The following is an 18,120-nucleotide window of genomic DNA, read 5'->3' on the forward strand; positions in this document are numbered from 1 at the left end:
ACGATTGGAGCTTGCAGGTTTGTTTCCTCCCAAGTCTCAGGTTTGAATCCCCTAGCCAGCAAACACATACCTTGGAGCCATGGACCGCAGGACATAAGCCTTATTTCGGAAGGTTTGTTTGGGCTGTAGGGACTTAGTCTGGTGCACGTAAGCTGGCTTAGGATACCCTACATAACCAAAAAAAAAAAAAGTCTAAGTTGACTAAGGCCTATTTTGAAAAGTCACACTTTAGTCAAAAAAATCCTTATAAAAAAGTCAACACTTTTCTTTAATTTTTTGTACAAGTTTTTTTTCATAAAAAGTTAATTTTTTTATAAAAAAAGTCAAATTGCAAAACAATCCTAAATAAATTTTTCCACAAATCCATAAAATGTACTATGTCAAAACCAAATCAACTTGAGAGTAGACAATGAGCCCAAATCCAACGTAGCCTTCGTAAAAGAAAACCACTGAACTATAAACTTTCTTTGCTGAATAGTTAGAATTTTTGTTGATATATTCCATGACATATTGTCATATAACATATTGTCATATTCGGCCTTAAATGTTATTCAAACTACCATTACTAAGATGATGAGTACTTGGTTTGTCAAACTTTTGGGTAAAAAAATACTTTAATAAGAATCGCCTTAGGATATAGAGCACACCATTACAAGAGGACTATTAATACAAAAGCCATATATAAGTTGTAGTATTGAAAGGCTATAGTAATACCATTCATAAACAGTTAATTCTACAGTCATTGATAAGAATAATGAGAATAATCCTATTACGTAGTCAAAAAAATATTGTTAATTCATTATTTCATTCAGATTCAGAAATTATTTCTAACTCACTATTAAAAGTTCTTCCACCTATTGTTCCCCTTGTTGACATTGGATTTGTGGAAGCAAATGGACTGTGGGGAACTGTTAGAGTGTCTTCATCTCCTGCCAACATCTGCACCACAACTTTCATCGATGGTCGGTCCACTGGGTACCATTGTATGCACCAAAGTCCCATAATTATTTGTTTCCTTATAATTTTTGCATCCCCGTCTTCCTCAATTTGTATTCCTGGATCTTCTCCTTGATCCAAATGTTTATATATCCATTCCAGAAAGTAACACTTGCTGTTTTTTTGTGTTACCATATTTTGCCTCCCTTCAACCATATCTAGCAACAACATCCCAAAACTATAAACATCTGATTTGTATGTGTGATGACCAAGTATGTCCCTCGTTTAACCTGGAATTTACCCTAATAGAGTGTCGGGTTAATTTGGAGCCTTGTTGAGTGTTTGGGGTTTGTGTTGTTCGGAGGGTTTATCTCAATGTGATTTCTATTCACGTATTTATTCGGTGTTGAAGTTTCTTTCTTACGAGAAGTGCGAGGTCAGGTCCGGAGTGCCCGGGGGTGAAGCGGAATTTTTCTAGGCTGCTGGGCCTGGGCCGCACGTGCGGGGCCCTAAGACACACGTGCGGGGTGGGGCCGCACGTGCGGGAAGTAAGGCTGCACCTGCGGTGAAGGTTGAGCAGCAGGGGTTTGCACGCTGTCTAAAAAGCTCGTGCATAGTGAGGTTGGGAAGGGGGCACCGCACGTGCGGGGGTGTAGGCCGCACGTGCAGGAGAGGCACACCGCACGTGCGGCCAACTGGGCGGCCCGAAACCCTGTTTTTCTTCCTCTTTTTGGCCGAACTTAAATCACATTTGGGGCTTTTCTATCTCACTCTAAACTCTATTTTTCTCCTCCTTCTCTCTAGAAAACCTCCTCAAACATCAAAACTCTTGATTTCTTGAAGTTCCTTGGGTCAAGATCCATCTTCTTCCTCTAATCTTTAAGATCAAGCTTGGGCTCTTCTTGGTGTAGTAAAAGTTGAGGGATCTTCCATCAAAACTAGGGTTCATCTCTACTTCTTCATCAAGCATTGAGGTAGGGAAATTTCCTTGAGTTATATATATTTATGTTAGATTTGGTTGATTTTAAAGGTTTTATTAATGATATTGAAAGTTTGGTCTTGTCTCATAAATGCTAGGGTTTTAAAAGTGGGTTGATCTCTCTCTTTCTAAACTATCTTCTTGAGGATTTCAACTCACATAATAGGAGGGGTGATGTCTTGAGAGAAACCCCTTTCAAAAGATGGGGAGATGTTTGTTTTGGTTTTTGACATAAAACCCTAGAAATTTTGGGGATTTTTGAAATATGTGAACATGTTTAGGGGTATCTTATTGTTTTGTAGTAAGAAAGTGAACTTTCATCATATGTTTAGCAATAATGACAATTTACTTGGTATATGAGAAATGAGGTGTTTTTAACATTTTTGTTAAACATTTGAAAGTGTATTGTTGTGAAATAACAAATGGTTGTGCACCTTGGATAGTGAAAATTGTAAACATTGGAGTTAATGTTTGAAAGACATCACATGTAGTCTTGAAGAGGCGAACTTGTTATGAATTGGGTATGATGAGAAATTGTTGTTGCTATAAATTGATGGCATGGTCATTTGCGAAATAATATTGAGGAGAAGAAATGAAAAAAAAACATGGTAAATTGTTAATGTTGTAGAGATGTTTGAAATGGAGAAATGTTATGAGATATTATGTATTGCATCATGGTCTCATTCGATTTATTATCATTATTGTACATCTTGAAATGAATTGGAAAACGTTTACTTTGAGAAAGATTATGTTGTAATGGGAACTATGGAAATGTTTAAGGGGTAAATACGTGGGTAAGTCCGGTTAGGAGATGTAGATGAAATTGATAAGTTGGCCTGAGTGTCCGAAGTGAAAGACTGAAAACACGCGCGGAGGAGGTACCACATCCCTTCCGGTTAGCAACCGGTAAAGTGGGGTTATTGGTAGTGCTTGTTGAGCCTACTTGCAGACACTAACCTAGGGATTACCTGAATCGTATTTACCACCCTTTATGATTTAAAATTTGAAGTTTTGGAAATTGATGAGATTGCAAAAAATGTTAATGAAAAACATGGTGATTTTTCAAGAAAGACATCACATGAGATTATTTTGAAAAGGCATTGCATCGCATTTGCACTTGCATTTAATATTGGATATCTTACATAAATGTATATACTTTGTTAGGGATTTCTCTACTGGGCTTTATGCTCACCCCTATGGGATTTTAGTGCAGGAAAAAACATGGTGATCCCGCCAAGTTGAGGGCGTGGACAATTGTGAAGAGTACATAGCTCTATTTTGTTGTGATTTAATTGCTAGCTAAGGGCTATTTTTGTATGGGTCCGAGAGGCCACTTTTGTGTAACCAGGCTTAAGCCTTGGAAGTTGTAGCCCATAAGGGCATTTATTTGTTTTGAGAATTATATGCTTCAGATGCTATAGATTCATGTGTTTTCTTACCAATGAATGTATAATCTGCATGTGAAACTTTTGTATGAACTCTATCATTAACTATGTAAAGATGGAAGGATTATTGTCATTGTTTTAGTGCACGTTAGTTGATGTGGTTAGTTTATGTGAATTATTTCGGGGCGTTACCGTATGACACATTCCTAATGTTCCTGGAGAACATTTCGAGTGCAATGTAACCCATAATCTCTCTAGCAGTAGTCATGGAAACAACATTTTGTTCCTTTGAACACAATTTTGCTAGACCGAAATTAGAGATCTTCGGGGTAAACTTATTATCTAACAAAGCATTATGAGGCTTAATATCGAAGCGAAGGATTCGTTGATCACACCCTAGGTGAAGATATTCAATTCCTTTAGCCATGCCAAGAGCAATGTCATGCAACTTCTCCCAACCAAGTGAATTCTTCTCTTTATTAGTGGATATAAACTTTTCAAGTGAATTGTTTGGTAAGAACTCATAAAAAAGAGCTCTTCTGAATCCGTCAGCACAATATCCCACCAAGCGAACCACATTGATATGGTGGATTCTACCCATTGTTTGCACTTCATTGATGAACTCATCACCATTTCCTTTCGCATTGTTGAGGATCTTGACTGCAACATGAACATCATTGGAAAGCTTGCCTTTGTGCACTATTCCGTAACCTCCTTGGCCTACTTTGTCTTGAAATTGATTTGTTATTTTCTTGATATCTACAGAGGAATATCTTGCAGGCTTGAGAGCTTTGTAATCCTCTAAAAATTTGTCAATCTTTACTTGATCCTCTTTTTTCATTTTGTTTGATCTATAGACAAGATATATAGTAATGACAACCATAACAAAAAGACTCAAGCCTAGGACTCCACCTACAATCATAATAGACAATGTTAGTATATTTCTACCTCCTCATTGACAATTCAAATTAAAAAGAGGAAGGATTGATTCACCTGCAATCTCTAGTTTCCTCAATACACCTGCCAAAGTTTAAAAACTTCTTAAACTATCACCTTTAAAATACATATACACACAAATATATATATATATATATATATATAATTAAAAATTTTACCATATGGATTCATAATAAATGTATTTTTCAGTGCTAAGGAAAAGAAACTGACATCATAGAATCAGATATCCCAATAGGGTTAAACCTCCTCAGAAAACAAACAAACAAATAAATAAATAAAAACCATTAAATCAGTAAATAACAAAGGCCTAATCAGGTTCTCAACACATCCTCCATTAGGTTTACTACCTCTAAACAAAAGCACACAACCTAATCTATATAGCAAGACTTATCATCGTCGCACAATCAACAAGGCTAAGTAATCTAATAGATCAAAACAAAATAAAACAAGGGCATTGAAGCTAAAATAATCTTGTAGCCCAAAGGAGTCGGATTGAATTTTTTTATTTGGGTATACTATTGAGTTATAAATAGGTAAACAAAATCTACGCCATTAATTTGGGAAAATACCGACGTTACACACGTTCGAAACTTAGATTGGATGTCCAGTTCAATTGTCTGAATTGGAGAGAAGAAGTACGGCCCAAATTTCAATTCAAAATTGTGGTAGAAGATGACATCATTGTAAAGTGAACGCAATAATTACACATGAAACAAGATGGTAAACAAAATATAATAATCGTAACTTGAAGTAAAAGGGTAGAAACTAGCTAGAGTAGAAGCGTACCCATAGATGGTCGTTTGGGCTTGTCTAAGCATTCAGTTATTCCACTGCTGTTGTTATTCTTGTATCTACAATACTTGCCTTGTGCTTCACAGTTCCCACATTCTGGTTTCTCCAATTCAATTGAAGATCATCAAATGTGATGGAGGCATAACCAAAATTTTCCTATGGAAGTGACATGTTATACATCTTTGTGCAAGATAAATCCGGGAATGACCAAGAACAAGTGGCATAAACTTGGTGACTCTGGTCACTAAGGCAAGCAATCCAAGACCAATCAAGCCGAAATTGATCCAGTGTATGGGAACAATTAATGAAGCTAAAGTCGCGGTAGTAATCGTAATTTGATAGGAATTGGAAGGGAGAGGCAGATAAGTCGAGGTTTTGAAGCTGTCGTAGGAAGCATCCATGGGGGTCTAATATGTATGGTCTAAGATTTGTAGTTGATTTTATTGACAAACACATTCACAAAATTTGGGAGCTGGAGCATAGGGTATACACTGTGAGGAGTGCAAGAAAGATCAAAGCTAGGATGATACCCACCATAGTAGTCGAGCTGTTTCCCTTTTAGGTGGAAAGGGAATCGAATTTCCGGCAGTGATGTTTTCTGCAACTTGTTGGCATGATGCACTCATCATGTTGTTCCTCTGCTCCTCCGAGTCCTACTACTGTAGCTGATGCTGCCATTGGTACTAATAATAGGACTATGACCAACAGAATTCCTTGGAAAATTGCCATCTTAAATTAATTAATGGCTAATATTTGATACTCTAAAACAAAATCCTAACTACTCTACCCTCCCAAGTGTGCGTTGTTTGTTTTGTGATGGAAGAATTTGTTAATGGTGGTGGAGTTGGGTTAGAGAGACAATTTTTGTACCGAGGTTCAAATTTTTGAATCCAGTTGTTTGCAAAGCTTGACGATCACCATCGTCATTGGTATTGTCAGATATGGGGAGGTGAGATTTGTGCACGTTTTTAGGGCTTTCATCAGATGTGGGGAGGTAAAAATTGTGCAAGATATGAAGTAAATGCTCACTAGAGAGTTCCAAGGATGTACTTTGAATTGCTTGGTCGCTCAAACCCAAAGCCGATTTGAAAAAGAGTAATGCTATTTTGGCCACATTATGCTCAGTAAATGATGGTTGTGGTATATGCTCTTTTATAGTGTCGAACAACTTTTGCAGAACAAAAAAGGGAATATGGTTCTCAAGTAGTGCCAAATCATGTTGAAGAGTTGCAACAGTCCAAGCATTATTGATAATCGGGTTAGCAACTTTGTCTTTATATTTGTCAATATTTAAGTGCCTTAAAAACAGTTCGAGTACGAAGCACCCATCAACTAGCAACATTTTAACTAGCTGGTGGTTGTCCAGGTCTATAATTGCTAAATAACATCTTCAGATATCTCCTTCCAAAGCTGGTATGGCGATGGCACACTTTTCGAGGATAGGAAGTGTTGCTAGAATATGGAATATTGTATATTTAATTTACGAATTTAATTTTAGGGTTTGATTGTGTAATTTTTTAATTCCTTTTTCATGTATCTTATATTGATTATATATAGACATGGTCTCACCCAAATTAGGGTAAGCCAATATTTTATAACTCTCTTCTTGGTATCAAGATATTTCTCATGCCTCTCAAGAAGCTTTGGGTTTTATCGTTGTTGATTTTTTTGGGTATCTTCAATCTCACTGGGAGGAGTTAGCACAGTATGAGCCATTGAGTGATTTTCCAGCTGTTGTCACTTTTATTGTGTCTGCTCGTCTTGCTCGCCAGCACACTTATCAATTTTTGATGGGTTTAAAACCTGAATTCGAGTCTCTTCGTATTCAGATTTTGAACACATCACCTATGCCATCCTTATATGAGGCTTTTGCTACTATTGACAGCGAAATGGCTACTTTGGAGCATAATCACACATGGGATTTTGTAACGCCCCGACCCTTTACACATCATTGATATTGTCCGCTTTGGGTCACACCCGCATGGATTTGTTCTTCCCAGTTGGTCACCCATCCTAGAACTACTCCAGCCTAAGCACGCTTAACTGGGGAGTTCTAATAGGGATTTCACCACTTGGGAAAAGGCCTCGATGCTATATAAGGGTCCAAGTTTTTACTTTTATAGCCCAGGAACTCCCCCTCTATTCCCGATATGGGACACCGGGGTTTTACAATCTACCCCCCATAAGGCTGCACATCCCCGTGCAGTAGCCTGCCAGCTCGCAAGCCCGCCCACATGCACCGAGAGACGCCAGGGGCCCACACTCGGTACTCCGGAGAGTCGGCTCTGATACCATTTGTAACGCCCCGACCCTTTACACGTCATCGATATTGTTCGCTTTGGGTCACACACGCACGGATTTGTTCTTCCCAGTGGGTCACCCATCCTAGAACTACTCCAGCCTAAGCACGCTTAACTGGGGAGTTCTAATAGGGATTTCACCACTTGGGAAAAGGCCTCGATGCTATATAAGGATCCAAGTTTTTACTTTTATAGCCCAGGAACTCTCCCTCTATTCCCGATGTGGGACACCGGGGCTTTACAGATTTTGTCACTTTACCTTCTGGTGAGACGACTGTTGGGTGCAAGTGGGTTTTTACTGTCAAATACTTGGCTGATGGTACCGTGGACCGCTATAAGGCTCGTCTTGTTGCTAAGGGCTTTACACAGGCTCCTGGCAAGGACTTTGGGGCCACGCTTGCACTAGTTGCTAAATTGGCTATTGTTCGTTTACTTATTTCCTTGGTTGCCTTTTCTTCTTGGCACCTTCATCAACTTGATGTCAAGAATGCTTTTCTTCATGGGGACTTACTTGAGACTATCTACATGGATCCTCCGCCTGGGTTTCCGGCTGAGGAGGAGTATGCTGGCAAGGTCTGTCGTCTGCGTAAGTCTCTCTATGGCTTGAAGCAATCTCCTCGTGCATGGTTCCATCGTTTCAGCTCTGTTATCCTACCCATGGATTTTACTCAGTGTCACTCCGACCATACATGCTTTAGTTGTCGTCATCCCACTGGTCGATGTATTATTTTGTTGGTCTATGTCAATGATATCATCCTTACAAGAGATGACACCATTGGTATTGCTAAGGTAAAACAAGAGCTTAGTCGAGTTTTTGACATCAAGGACTTGGGTCCTCTCAATTATTTCTTGGGGATTGAAGTAACTCGTTCTCGCAGTGGGATATCATTGTCCCAACGGAATTATACTTTGGATATTCTTTCGGACACCGGTATGATATGATGCAAGCCTGCCTCCACTCCTATGGATCCAAATTTGAAACTTTCGGCTGAGTCTGGTGAGTTGCTTTCTGATCCAACTCGCTACCAGAGATTGGTAGGATGTTTGATCTATTTCACTAATACACGACCAGATTTGACATTTGCTGTAAATGTAGTTAGTCAGTTTATGCATTCACCCCATACTGCTCCCCTTGATGCGGTTCACCACATCTTGAGATATCTCAAGTCTTGTCCAGGTTTGGGTTTATTCTTTAATGGTGGGATTCAAACATGATTGTCCTGTTTTACTGATGCAAACTATGCCGGTTCATTGACTGATAGACGTTCCACTTCTGGGGTATGCACCTTCCTTGGTACCCATCTTCTGTTATGGAAAAGCAAAAAATAGGCAGTTGTTTCTTGATCCTCTGCTGAAGCTAAATACCTCGCCATGGCTCATGGGACATGTGAGTTACTATGGCTTCGGTCCATTCTTACTGAGTTAGGCTTTGAGGAGAATAATTCCTCTAAACTATTTTGTGACAATAAGTCTGCCATCTTGCTTGCCTCTGACTCTGTACTTCATGAGCGCACTAAGCATATTGAGGTTGATATTCATTTTATCTGGGAAAAGGTTCGAGCTGGCATTGTATGTCCTTTATTTGTTCCATCTTCTGATCAGACTGCTGGCATCTTCACCAAATCTGTAGGACCATCCCTACTTCGATATTCCATTGGCAAGCTGGGGTTGGTTGACATCTTTGATCCAACTTGAGAGGGAGTGTTGGAATATGGAATGTTGGAATATGGAATGTTGTATATTTAATTTAGGAATTTAATTTTAGGGTTTGATTGTGTAATTATTTTATTCATTTTCCATGTATCTTATATTGATTATATATAGATATGGTCTCACCCAAATTAGAATAAGCCAATATTTTATAACTCTCTTCAAGTGCAAATTTAGATATTCTCATAAAAAGAAGTAGCATGTATCGCGGTTTGTTCTCATTAAAAGCTTGCAACTCTTTGTTATGACAACGAAATGGTCCGATGGAGACAATGCTAGGTGTATAGGCATCTTCCTTGATTTTTACAAGTTTATTTAGAACTTTGTATATACTCATCTTGAGCGGCTTTTCCACTTCAGCTAGCGAGTTGTTAATCCTAAGTATCCATTCAGTGGGCTATGTTTCGCCTCTTTCATCTTGTTGGCTTCCTTATCATTCAAATCAAAAACAAGAAGATTAAGATTTATATAGATGGGGCTAAAGTGGTATTTGCAAAAAAAAATAAAATGAGTCTAACAACCACCACTAGTCCAAACTTATTATATACAATCCTATAATGGTGGAAAAAATAAAGAAAATTTACACATCAATAGTAATTCCTTAAAATTATTACATATACATGAAAAAATTTATAATTTTAATTATTAATATTTATAAAATATACCATTTATTTGTAATTATTTTAAAAATTACCACTGAACTGAAAGTTTTTCAAAAATAAACCACCACAAAAGTTTTGGGAATAGAATTTTATTCATGGGATTTTCATCATCTCCTTTTCATAGTGAAATGAAATCTCTGTTTCATTTTAGAAGATTGTAAAACAAATTCAAATTCAAAATCAACTGTTAGATAACTACAACATCATTATTGCTTTGAAAACTTCATCATCTAATTTTAAAAAATAATAATTGTCAATGTCTATCTTTCATGCTCATTAACCATGGAATTGATACTTTTTTTAATGTGGAATATAATTGTATCATTGAACTTGGCATCTTCACACACACAGAGTACCAACTTTAAGACATGTTTAAGAAATGTTTGATTAGTAAAATTAATAGTAAAATAATTAATGATTAATGAGATATCTAGTTGGATTAGTGATATATAGAATTTCCTTCTATCCAAGTTTGTTTTACAATAAATATACAAATATATAATTCTAATTATATATCAATTTTATTAAATAAATTAGTCATTAAATCTAATCTAAATAATAAAATTTACAATCAAATGATAAAATATAAATTTCATAAATTGATAATTTCAATTTTATATTATATATAATTCACTCGATAAAAAATTGTCCCACTTTAAGTGACTTGATCACAGCATTCACCAATAAATGCACCTTTGTCTTGTCCTCTTGGCCATGTGATATGGGACCTAGGATAAGTAAATGCCGTCCATCATAATTATTGTCCTCTTGACGTGTGATATGGGACCTAAGATAACACGACATGAATTCGCACATTTACGGATTAAAAATTTAGTGGGTAAAAAGTTCATTTTTAGGTTCATGTATTCACGAGTAAAGCAGAGCTCAAAGAAAGTCTTTAGGTGTGCAACGGTTGCACACTATATTTGGAGGGGTATGTAAATTTACGAAAATTTTCATAAAAATACATAAATTATTTTATAAAATTACACAATATAAATATAAATTCGCATAAATTAATCTGTAAAAATTTAAGAAATTATAACTTGATATAAATTCTTATAAACTTACATAAGTCACCTCATAAAATAACGTAATTTAACACAAATTCATATAAATTAATTCACAAAAATTTAAAAAATTACAATTATAATTCACTTGATAAAAAATGGTCCCACTTTAAGTGACTTGGATCACGTGAATGCATAGCATTCACCAGTAAATGCACCTTTGCCTTGTGCTCTTGGCCATGTGATATGGGACCTAGGATAAGTAAATGCCTTCCATCATGAAATACAGAGTCATTAATTATTGTCCTCTTGGCGTGTGATATGGGACCTAAGACAACACTACGAAAAATGCCTACCACCCCCAGTGGAGGTCACTGGGTCGCTCCTGATAGGCTGAAATTTTTTTTTTATTTTTATTTTTTTTTTTTTGAATTCCATCCAATGGCAGTGTGTCACCTGCCACTGGGGGTCACTGGGGGTGCCCCAGCTGGGAGTCTGTAGCATAGCCCATAACACTACATGAATTCAAACATTTGCCGACTAAGGCTTGGTTTGGCATTTTAAAAAAAAAGTCAAAAAATTAAAAAGTTACTATCTTATTTAAGTCATATTATTTTATTTAAGTCACATCACCTTTTTACCACATCACTTCAAACTCAATTCATATTTCATAAAAAGTCAAAAAATATACTTATTTAGGACATCTCAAACAAATCCTAAATTTAGTCGGTAAAAAGTTCATTTTTAGCTTCATGTATGCATGTGTAAAGCAGAGCTCACAAGAAAGTGTTTAGGTGTGCAACGGTTGCACACTATATTTCGAAGGGTATGTAATTTTTCGTAAAAATACATAAGTTATTTTATAAAATTACACAATATAAATATAAATTCGCATAAATTAATCTATAAAAATTTAAGAAATTATAACTTGATATAAGTTCTTAAAAACTTACATAAGTCACCTCATAAAATGGCATAACTTAAACACAAATTCATATAAGTTAATCCACAAAATTTTGAAAAATCGCAATTTGACACAAATTCTCGTAAATATACATAAGTTACCTCACAAAACACAAATTAGCATAAATTAATCATAAATTGTGTCGTAAATTCTCATAAAAGTGTGTAACTTAAGTCACAAAAATATATAAGTAAATGATATATCATATGCGTTACAGACTCAGAAATTATTCCTAAGGTATATTAAATGGACCCCTACCGGGTTCTAAACAAGGATTGTCTTAAGGTTCCTTATTTTGAGAAGGCCCCCTAAGACCCTTCATAATGGCTTCATATTGATAAAAAAAAATTCAAAAGCAATGGAGTATATAATTTTTTTGAACCAAAAAAACTACGACTAATTGATACATTATTTTAAGGGCAAATTACTAACACCCCTCGAGGTTTGATTAAATTACAGATTTATTCCAAAGGTTTGAGAAATTACATCCCGTCTCGTGAGGTTTATATTTCCATAACAAATTATCTCCTAAAATTTATATTTCCATAACAAATTGCCCCCTCATTTGTTATGTAAATATAACCCTTAGGGGACAATTTGTAATTTTTCAAACTTCAAGTGGAAATCTGTATTTTAGTCAAATCTCGAGAGGGTGTTGGTAATTAAATAATTATAAAAAAAAATTTAATGATGAATGTAATAATCTTTTTTAATTAAATAATTATAAATTTATATTTCTAATTGATAGCCATTAGATATGTTATGGGAATCCTTCTTTAATCCAAACAAGAAACTCTCATTGTGAGGCACCAAATAACAAGTCTCGTAGCAATATACCAAAGATCTAACAAAAACAACTAAAGATTCTAAAAACAAAGAGAGAAATAGAGACAAGAACAATAATTAAATTCTCTAATTAGCTAAAAACAAGAAATAACTCTTAGTGGGACCTCTAAAAAGCCTCCAAGGATCTATCAAAGACCACCAAAGCAAGAACTACAAGAGGTCATCAAGGATGCCAAAACTTCACTAAGATCTATAGAAACCAAGCGAAAATTTACAAAACATGAAAGATCATCAAACAAAGAGAAAATTCCAAAAAATAAATAAATTGAAGAAGCCAATGGCCCCTCTACAAAAACAAACCCCAAGAAACTATGAAATCCAATCAAAGGAGTGACGGACTGTATATTTTTCTTTTAGCCAAAGAGTTCTTAAGCTTCGTTTTGAATGGGAGTTGATTTTTTAACTTTTTGACTTTTTGACTATTTTAACCTGAGCTAAAAAGTCTCGTTTGAGATGAACTTTTTGACTTCTGTGAGAGAAAAAAATAAAATGATTATGGTTTGAATGTGATATTTTATCTTATTGAGTTAAAAAGTCTATTTTGTCTTTTTGTGACTAAAATAACCCCAACCCAAACCTTAACCTTTATGCCAAACGAGCTAAATCAAGACAAAGTTGATTTTTTTACAATTCAATTTAAAACTAATAAGGAAACACCTAAAAAAAAGCTTTAGAAAGTTCAAAACAAGTCTAAGGAACTACAGGGTGGTTGGCCTAGTAGGTGACAATTGGAGCTTGCAGGTTTGCTTCCTCCCAAGTCTCAGGTTTAAATCCCCTAGCCAGCAAACACATACCTTGGGGCCAAGGACCGCAGGGCATAAGCTCTATTTCGGAAGGCTTGTTCAGGGCTGTAGGGAATTAGTCTGGTGCACGTAAGCTGGCCTAGAATACCCTACATAACAAACAACAATAACAAAAAAAGTCTAAGTTGACTAAGGCCTATTTTGAAAAGTTACACTTTAGTCTAAAAAATCCTTATAAAAAAGTCAACACTTTTCTTTAATTTTTTTACAAGTTTTTTTCATAAAAAGTTATTTTTTTAAAAAAAAAAAAAAGTCAAATTGCAAAACAATCCTAAATAAATTTTTCCACAAATCGATAAAATGTACTATGTCAAAACCAAATCAACTTGAGAGTAGACAATGAGCCCAAATCCAACGTAGCCTTCGTAAAAGAAAACCACTGAACTATAAGCTTTCTTTGTCGAATAGTTAGAATTTTTGTTGATATATTCCATAGCATATTGTCATATTCGGCCTTAAATGCTATTCAAACTACCATTACTAAGATGATGAGTACTTGGTTTGTCAAACTTTTGGGTAAAAAAATACTTTAATAAAAATCTCCTTAGGATCTAGAGCACACCATTACAAGAGGACTATTAATACAAAAGCCATATATAAGATGTAGTATTGAAAGGCCATAGTAATACCATTTGTAAATCAGCAGTACAATGCAGTAGAATAAAAATTATGATCATACCTTTCCTGCAGAGTCTGAATAGAAAGGATCTCGTGGGTAAATCACGTGCTTCCTGAATCTGATCAGTCAACCCAGCAGTGGGGTGATATTACAACAGTGAATATCACCCACACAAATCACAGTGCAAACAGCTTTGATCGTTGTTTTTTGGAGAGAGTCAGAATATGGGAAATTTCTATGTGTTTTAGACTTGACAGGAGGGTCTCAATTTATACATGTATAGGGGAGAGAGGAAAAACCTCCAGCCTTTATGGCTGGTCATTAATGCACCATTAACCTCTGCAATAAAGGCAAGAGTTACAAGCCCCATTAATGCAAGAGTTACAAACCCCATTAATGCAGGAGTTGCAGTTATAAATTCAAAGTATTGAAATAGTCATGCCACATGGGCGCCCACTTCTAACACCATTCATAAACAATTAATTCTACACTCATTGATAAGAATAATGAGATTAATCCTATTACATAGTCAAAAAAATATTGCTAATTCATTATTTCATTCAGATTCAGAAATTACTTCTAACTCACTATTAAAAGTTCTTCCACCTATTGCTCCCCTTGTTGACATTGGATTTGTGGAAGCAAATGGACTATGGGGAACTGTTAGAGTGTCTCCATCTCCTTCCAACATTTGCACCACAACTTTCATCGATGGTCGGTCCACTGGGTACCATTGTATGCACCAAAGTCCCACAATTGTTATTTTCCTTATAATTTTCGCATCCCCGTCTTCCTCAATTTGTATTCCTAGATCTTCTCTTTGATCCAAACGTTTATATATCCATTCCGGAAAGTAACACTCGCTGTTGTTTTGTGTTGCCGTATTTTGCCTCCCTCCAACCATATCTAGCAACAACATCCCAAAACTATAAACATCTGATTTGTATGACACATTCCCAAAGTTCCTGGAGAACACTTCGGGTGCAATGTAACCCACAGTCCCTCTAGCAGTAGTCATGGAAACAGCACTTTGTTCCTTTGAACACAATTTTGCTAGACCAAAATCAGAGATCTTCAAGGTAAACTTATTATCTAACAAAACATTGTGAGGCTTAATATCGAAGTGCAGGATTCGTTGATCACACCCTAGGTGAAGATATTCAATTCCTTTATCTATGCCAAGAGCAATGTCATGCAACTTCTCCCAACCAAGTGAATTCTTCTCTTTATTAGTGGATATAAACTTTTCAAGTGAATTGTTTGGTAAGAACTCATAAAAAAGAGCTCTTCTGAATCCGTCAGCACAATATCCCACCAAGCGAACCACATTGATATGGTGGATTCTACCCATTGTTTGCACTTCATTGATGAACTCATCACCATTTCCTTTCACATTGTTGAGGATCTTGACTGCAACATGAACATCATTGGAAAGCTTGCCTTTGTACACTATTTCGTGACCTCCTTGGCCTACTTTGTCTTGAAATTGATTTGTTATTTTCTTGATATCTGCAAAGGAATATCTTGTAGGCTTGAGAGCTTTGTAATCCTCTAAAAATTTGTCAATCTTTACTTGATCCTTTTTTTTCATTTTGTTTGATCTATAGACAAGATATATTGTAATGACAACCATAACAAAAAGACTCAGGCCTAGGACTCCATCTACAATCATAATAGACAATATTAGTAAATTTCTACCTCCTCATTGACAATTCAAATTAAAAAGAGGAAGGATCAATTCACCTGCAATCTCTAGTTTCCTCAATACACTTGCAAAAGTTTAAAAACTTCTTAAACTATCACCTTTAAAATACATATACACACAAATATATATATATATATATATATAATTAAAAATTTTATCATATGGATTCATAATAAATGTATTTTTCAGTGCTAAGGAAAAGAAACTGACATAATAGACCAATAAGGTTAAACCTCCTCAGAAAACAAACAAACAAATAAATAAATAAAAACCATTAAAGATTGCCATCTTAATTAATTAATGGCTAATATTTGATACTCTGAAACAAAATCCTAACCACTCTACTCTCCCAAGTGTGCGTTGTTTGTTTTGTGATGGAAGAATTTGTTAATGGCGGTGGAGTTGGCTTAGAGAGAGAATTTTTGTACCGAGGTTCAAAAAATAAAAAATAAAAAATAAAAAATAAAAAAAATATAATAATAATATTAATAATATATTATATTGGACAGTTCTTATATTTTATCACTTTTTAGTCCTTACATTTTTAATTGGCTTAATTTTGACCTTTAATTTTAGATTTTGTTTCAATTTGATCCAATTAATAATATCATTAGTGTTTCTTAAGAAAAATTATCACTAAATTTGTTGAGATTAACTAACTAAATTGAGTAAGTTTATAATTTTGTCCTTAAAAATATGGCACATGACACTTATGTGCATATTTCTATAAAAAAAATATTAAGAATTATAATCAATTAGACTAAATTGAGATAAAATTACAAATTCATGATCAAAATTAAGCCAATTGAAAATACATAAGCTAAATTGACATAAGGAGATAAAGTACAAGGATTACCGTCATAATTTGCCCTATTATATATCTAGAAAAATCATTCAAACAAACATATTTAAACACAACAAAAATAATGGAGAAATGACAACAAATTAAGGTTTTATGAAGAAATTTAGGGACAAAATCACTCTTTATGGGCCAAATATTTTTGTTGCCAAAAGTGTATTATTCTAATTTTAGCAAAAAAAATTGAATATTTAGCAAAGAATTATTATCATTTTAGGACTAAAATTTTTGTTTCAAAAACAAATCTTTTAGGACCAAATTATTTTGTTTCTAAAAATATATTTATTGGTGACATTTTGAAAATTGTTGCTAAAAGACCTTTTTTTTTTTTTACTTTTCAAAATAACCTTTTAAACATTATCCTCTTGATGACCAAAATTGGTCTCCAAATATGTTTTGTAACAAATTTTTCATTTTTAAAAATAAAAATTTAATACCTAAAACTCTTATTTGCTATGAGATCTCATTAGATGGATTTATGGGGTACGTGGTCTTCCTACCTCTTACATCAAAAGTCATTGGTTCCAATCTTTTTTTATTCTTTTAAAATTTGTTTTGTTTATAGTTTTGTTTGTCTTTAAATTTTTGTCAATTTTTTTAGGTTCATCCAGTGTAAAAAGACTTAAAACAGTCAAAAAAATTCAAAAAAATTCGCTAAAGACACCAACAAAAAAAAAAAAAGTGTTACTTTTTTCAGTGGCCTTTTTTACATACTTTCTTTTTAAAAAAAAAAAAAATTCTTTTCTAATTTGGTATATGTATATGTATATGTATATATATATATAGAGAGAGAGAGAGAGAGGGGGAGAGAGAGACAGAGAGAAAGAGAGGGTGTGATATATGGGTGTGGGTGAGAGACCTTACAGTATAAAAAAATATTATAAATTTCTCCCATTATTAAAAGTTAGGAAGGGATGTTAGACTAATTTTTTCTATTTTTAACTAACGTCCAAGAAAATTTCCTTTTGCAAATTTTATTTTATTTTTTATTTTTTAATTTCTAATTTTTCTTTTCTGAAGTAGACTTGACTATAAGTGAGATTCTGCATTGTTTCCTATAGTAGACTTGACTTCAACCCTCATATAAATGTGTAGACTTGTTTTCAGCCATACATTTTTCTGAAGTGTTAACTTTAACATTTCCTGGATGAAAAATGGAAAAGATTCTAATGCTGTGTTTAGTTTGGGGATTTGGGAAGGGATCTAGAAAGAAAAAGAGAAAAAGTGTATGAAACTATGTAAAATGTAGGTATATTTTATTCACATTTAACTTAACTTTTCCCTTTCCTTTTCTAAATCCCTGCTCAAATCCTTAAACCAAACACAGCGTAAAAGATTTATCAAAAATTTTATCAAATATTTTACATATTTTAGTATTACTTTTCGTAGAATGGTGATTGAGCGGAGGCCACAAATCAAACCCCATTGAACATTCGATTTCTTAGCCACCACTTGGAGAAGTATTTGGGTGGGTCTTGATATAATTCAAAATTCTATATATCCATGTTCTCTTTTTAGGTGTACATATTTTCGATTATGATGTTTTGTAACATATATATTTATAAAAAGTTATAAAGTAATTATATTAAAATA

At 34.5% G+C, this 18,120-nt stretch overlaps 1 protein-coding gene and 1 pseudogene across 1 annotated transcript; both read right to left on the minus strand.

Annotated features, from left to right (window-relative positions):
- Nucleotides 1–2,920: 2,920 nt before the first annotated feature.
- LOC145796833 (rust resistance kinase Lr10-like) lies at nucleotides 2,921–6,222 on the minus strand. Its single transcript, XM_082882123.1, has 3 exons — nucleotides 5,044–6,222; nucleotides 4,294–4,320; nucleotides 2,921–4,212 (listed from the first exon to the last, which is right to left on the minus strand). Exons 1-3 carry the CDS (start codon nucleotides 5,045–5,047, stop codon nucleotides 3,476–3,478), a joined length of 768 nt encoding a protein of 255 aa, XP_082738249.1. The 5' UTR covers nucleotides 5,048–6,222; the 3' UTR covers nucleotides 2,921–3,475.
- An 8,297-nt stretch (nucleotides 6,223–14,519) lies between these two features.
- On the minus strand, nucleotides 14,520–15,635 carry LOC145797596 (rust resistance kinase Lr10 pseudogene; annotated as a pseudogene).
- Between the last annotated feature and the right edge of the window lie 2,485 nt (nucleotides 15,636–18,120).

The sequence above is a fragment of the Camellia sinensis genome, chromosome 8 (assembly GCF_055761805.1).
Source record: "Camellia sinensis isolate YWXY chromosome 8, ASM5576180v1, whole genome shotgun sequence".
NCBI lineage: Eukaryota > Viridiplantae > Streptophyta > Magnoliopsida > Ericales > Theaceae > Camellia > Camellia sinensis.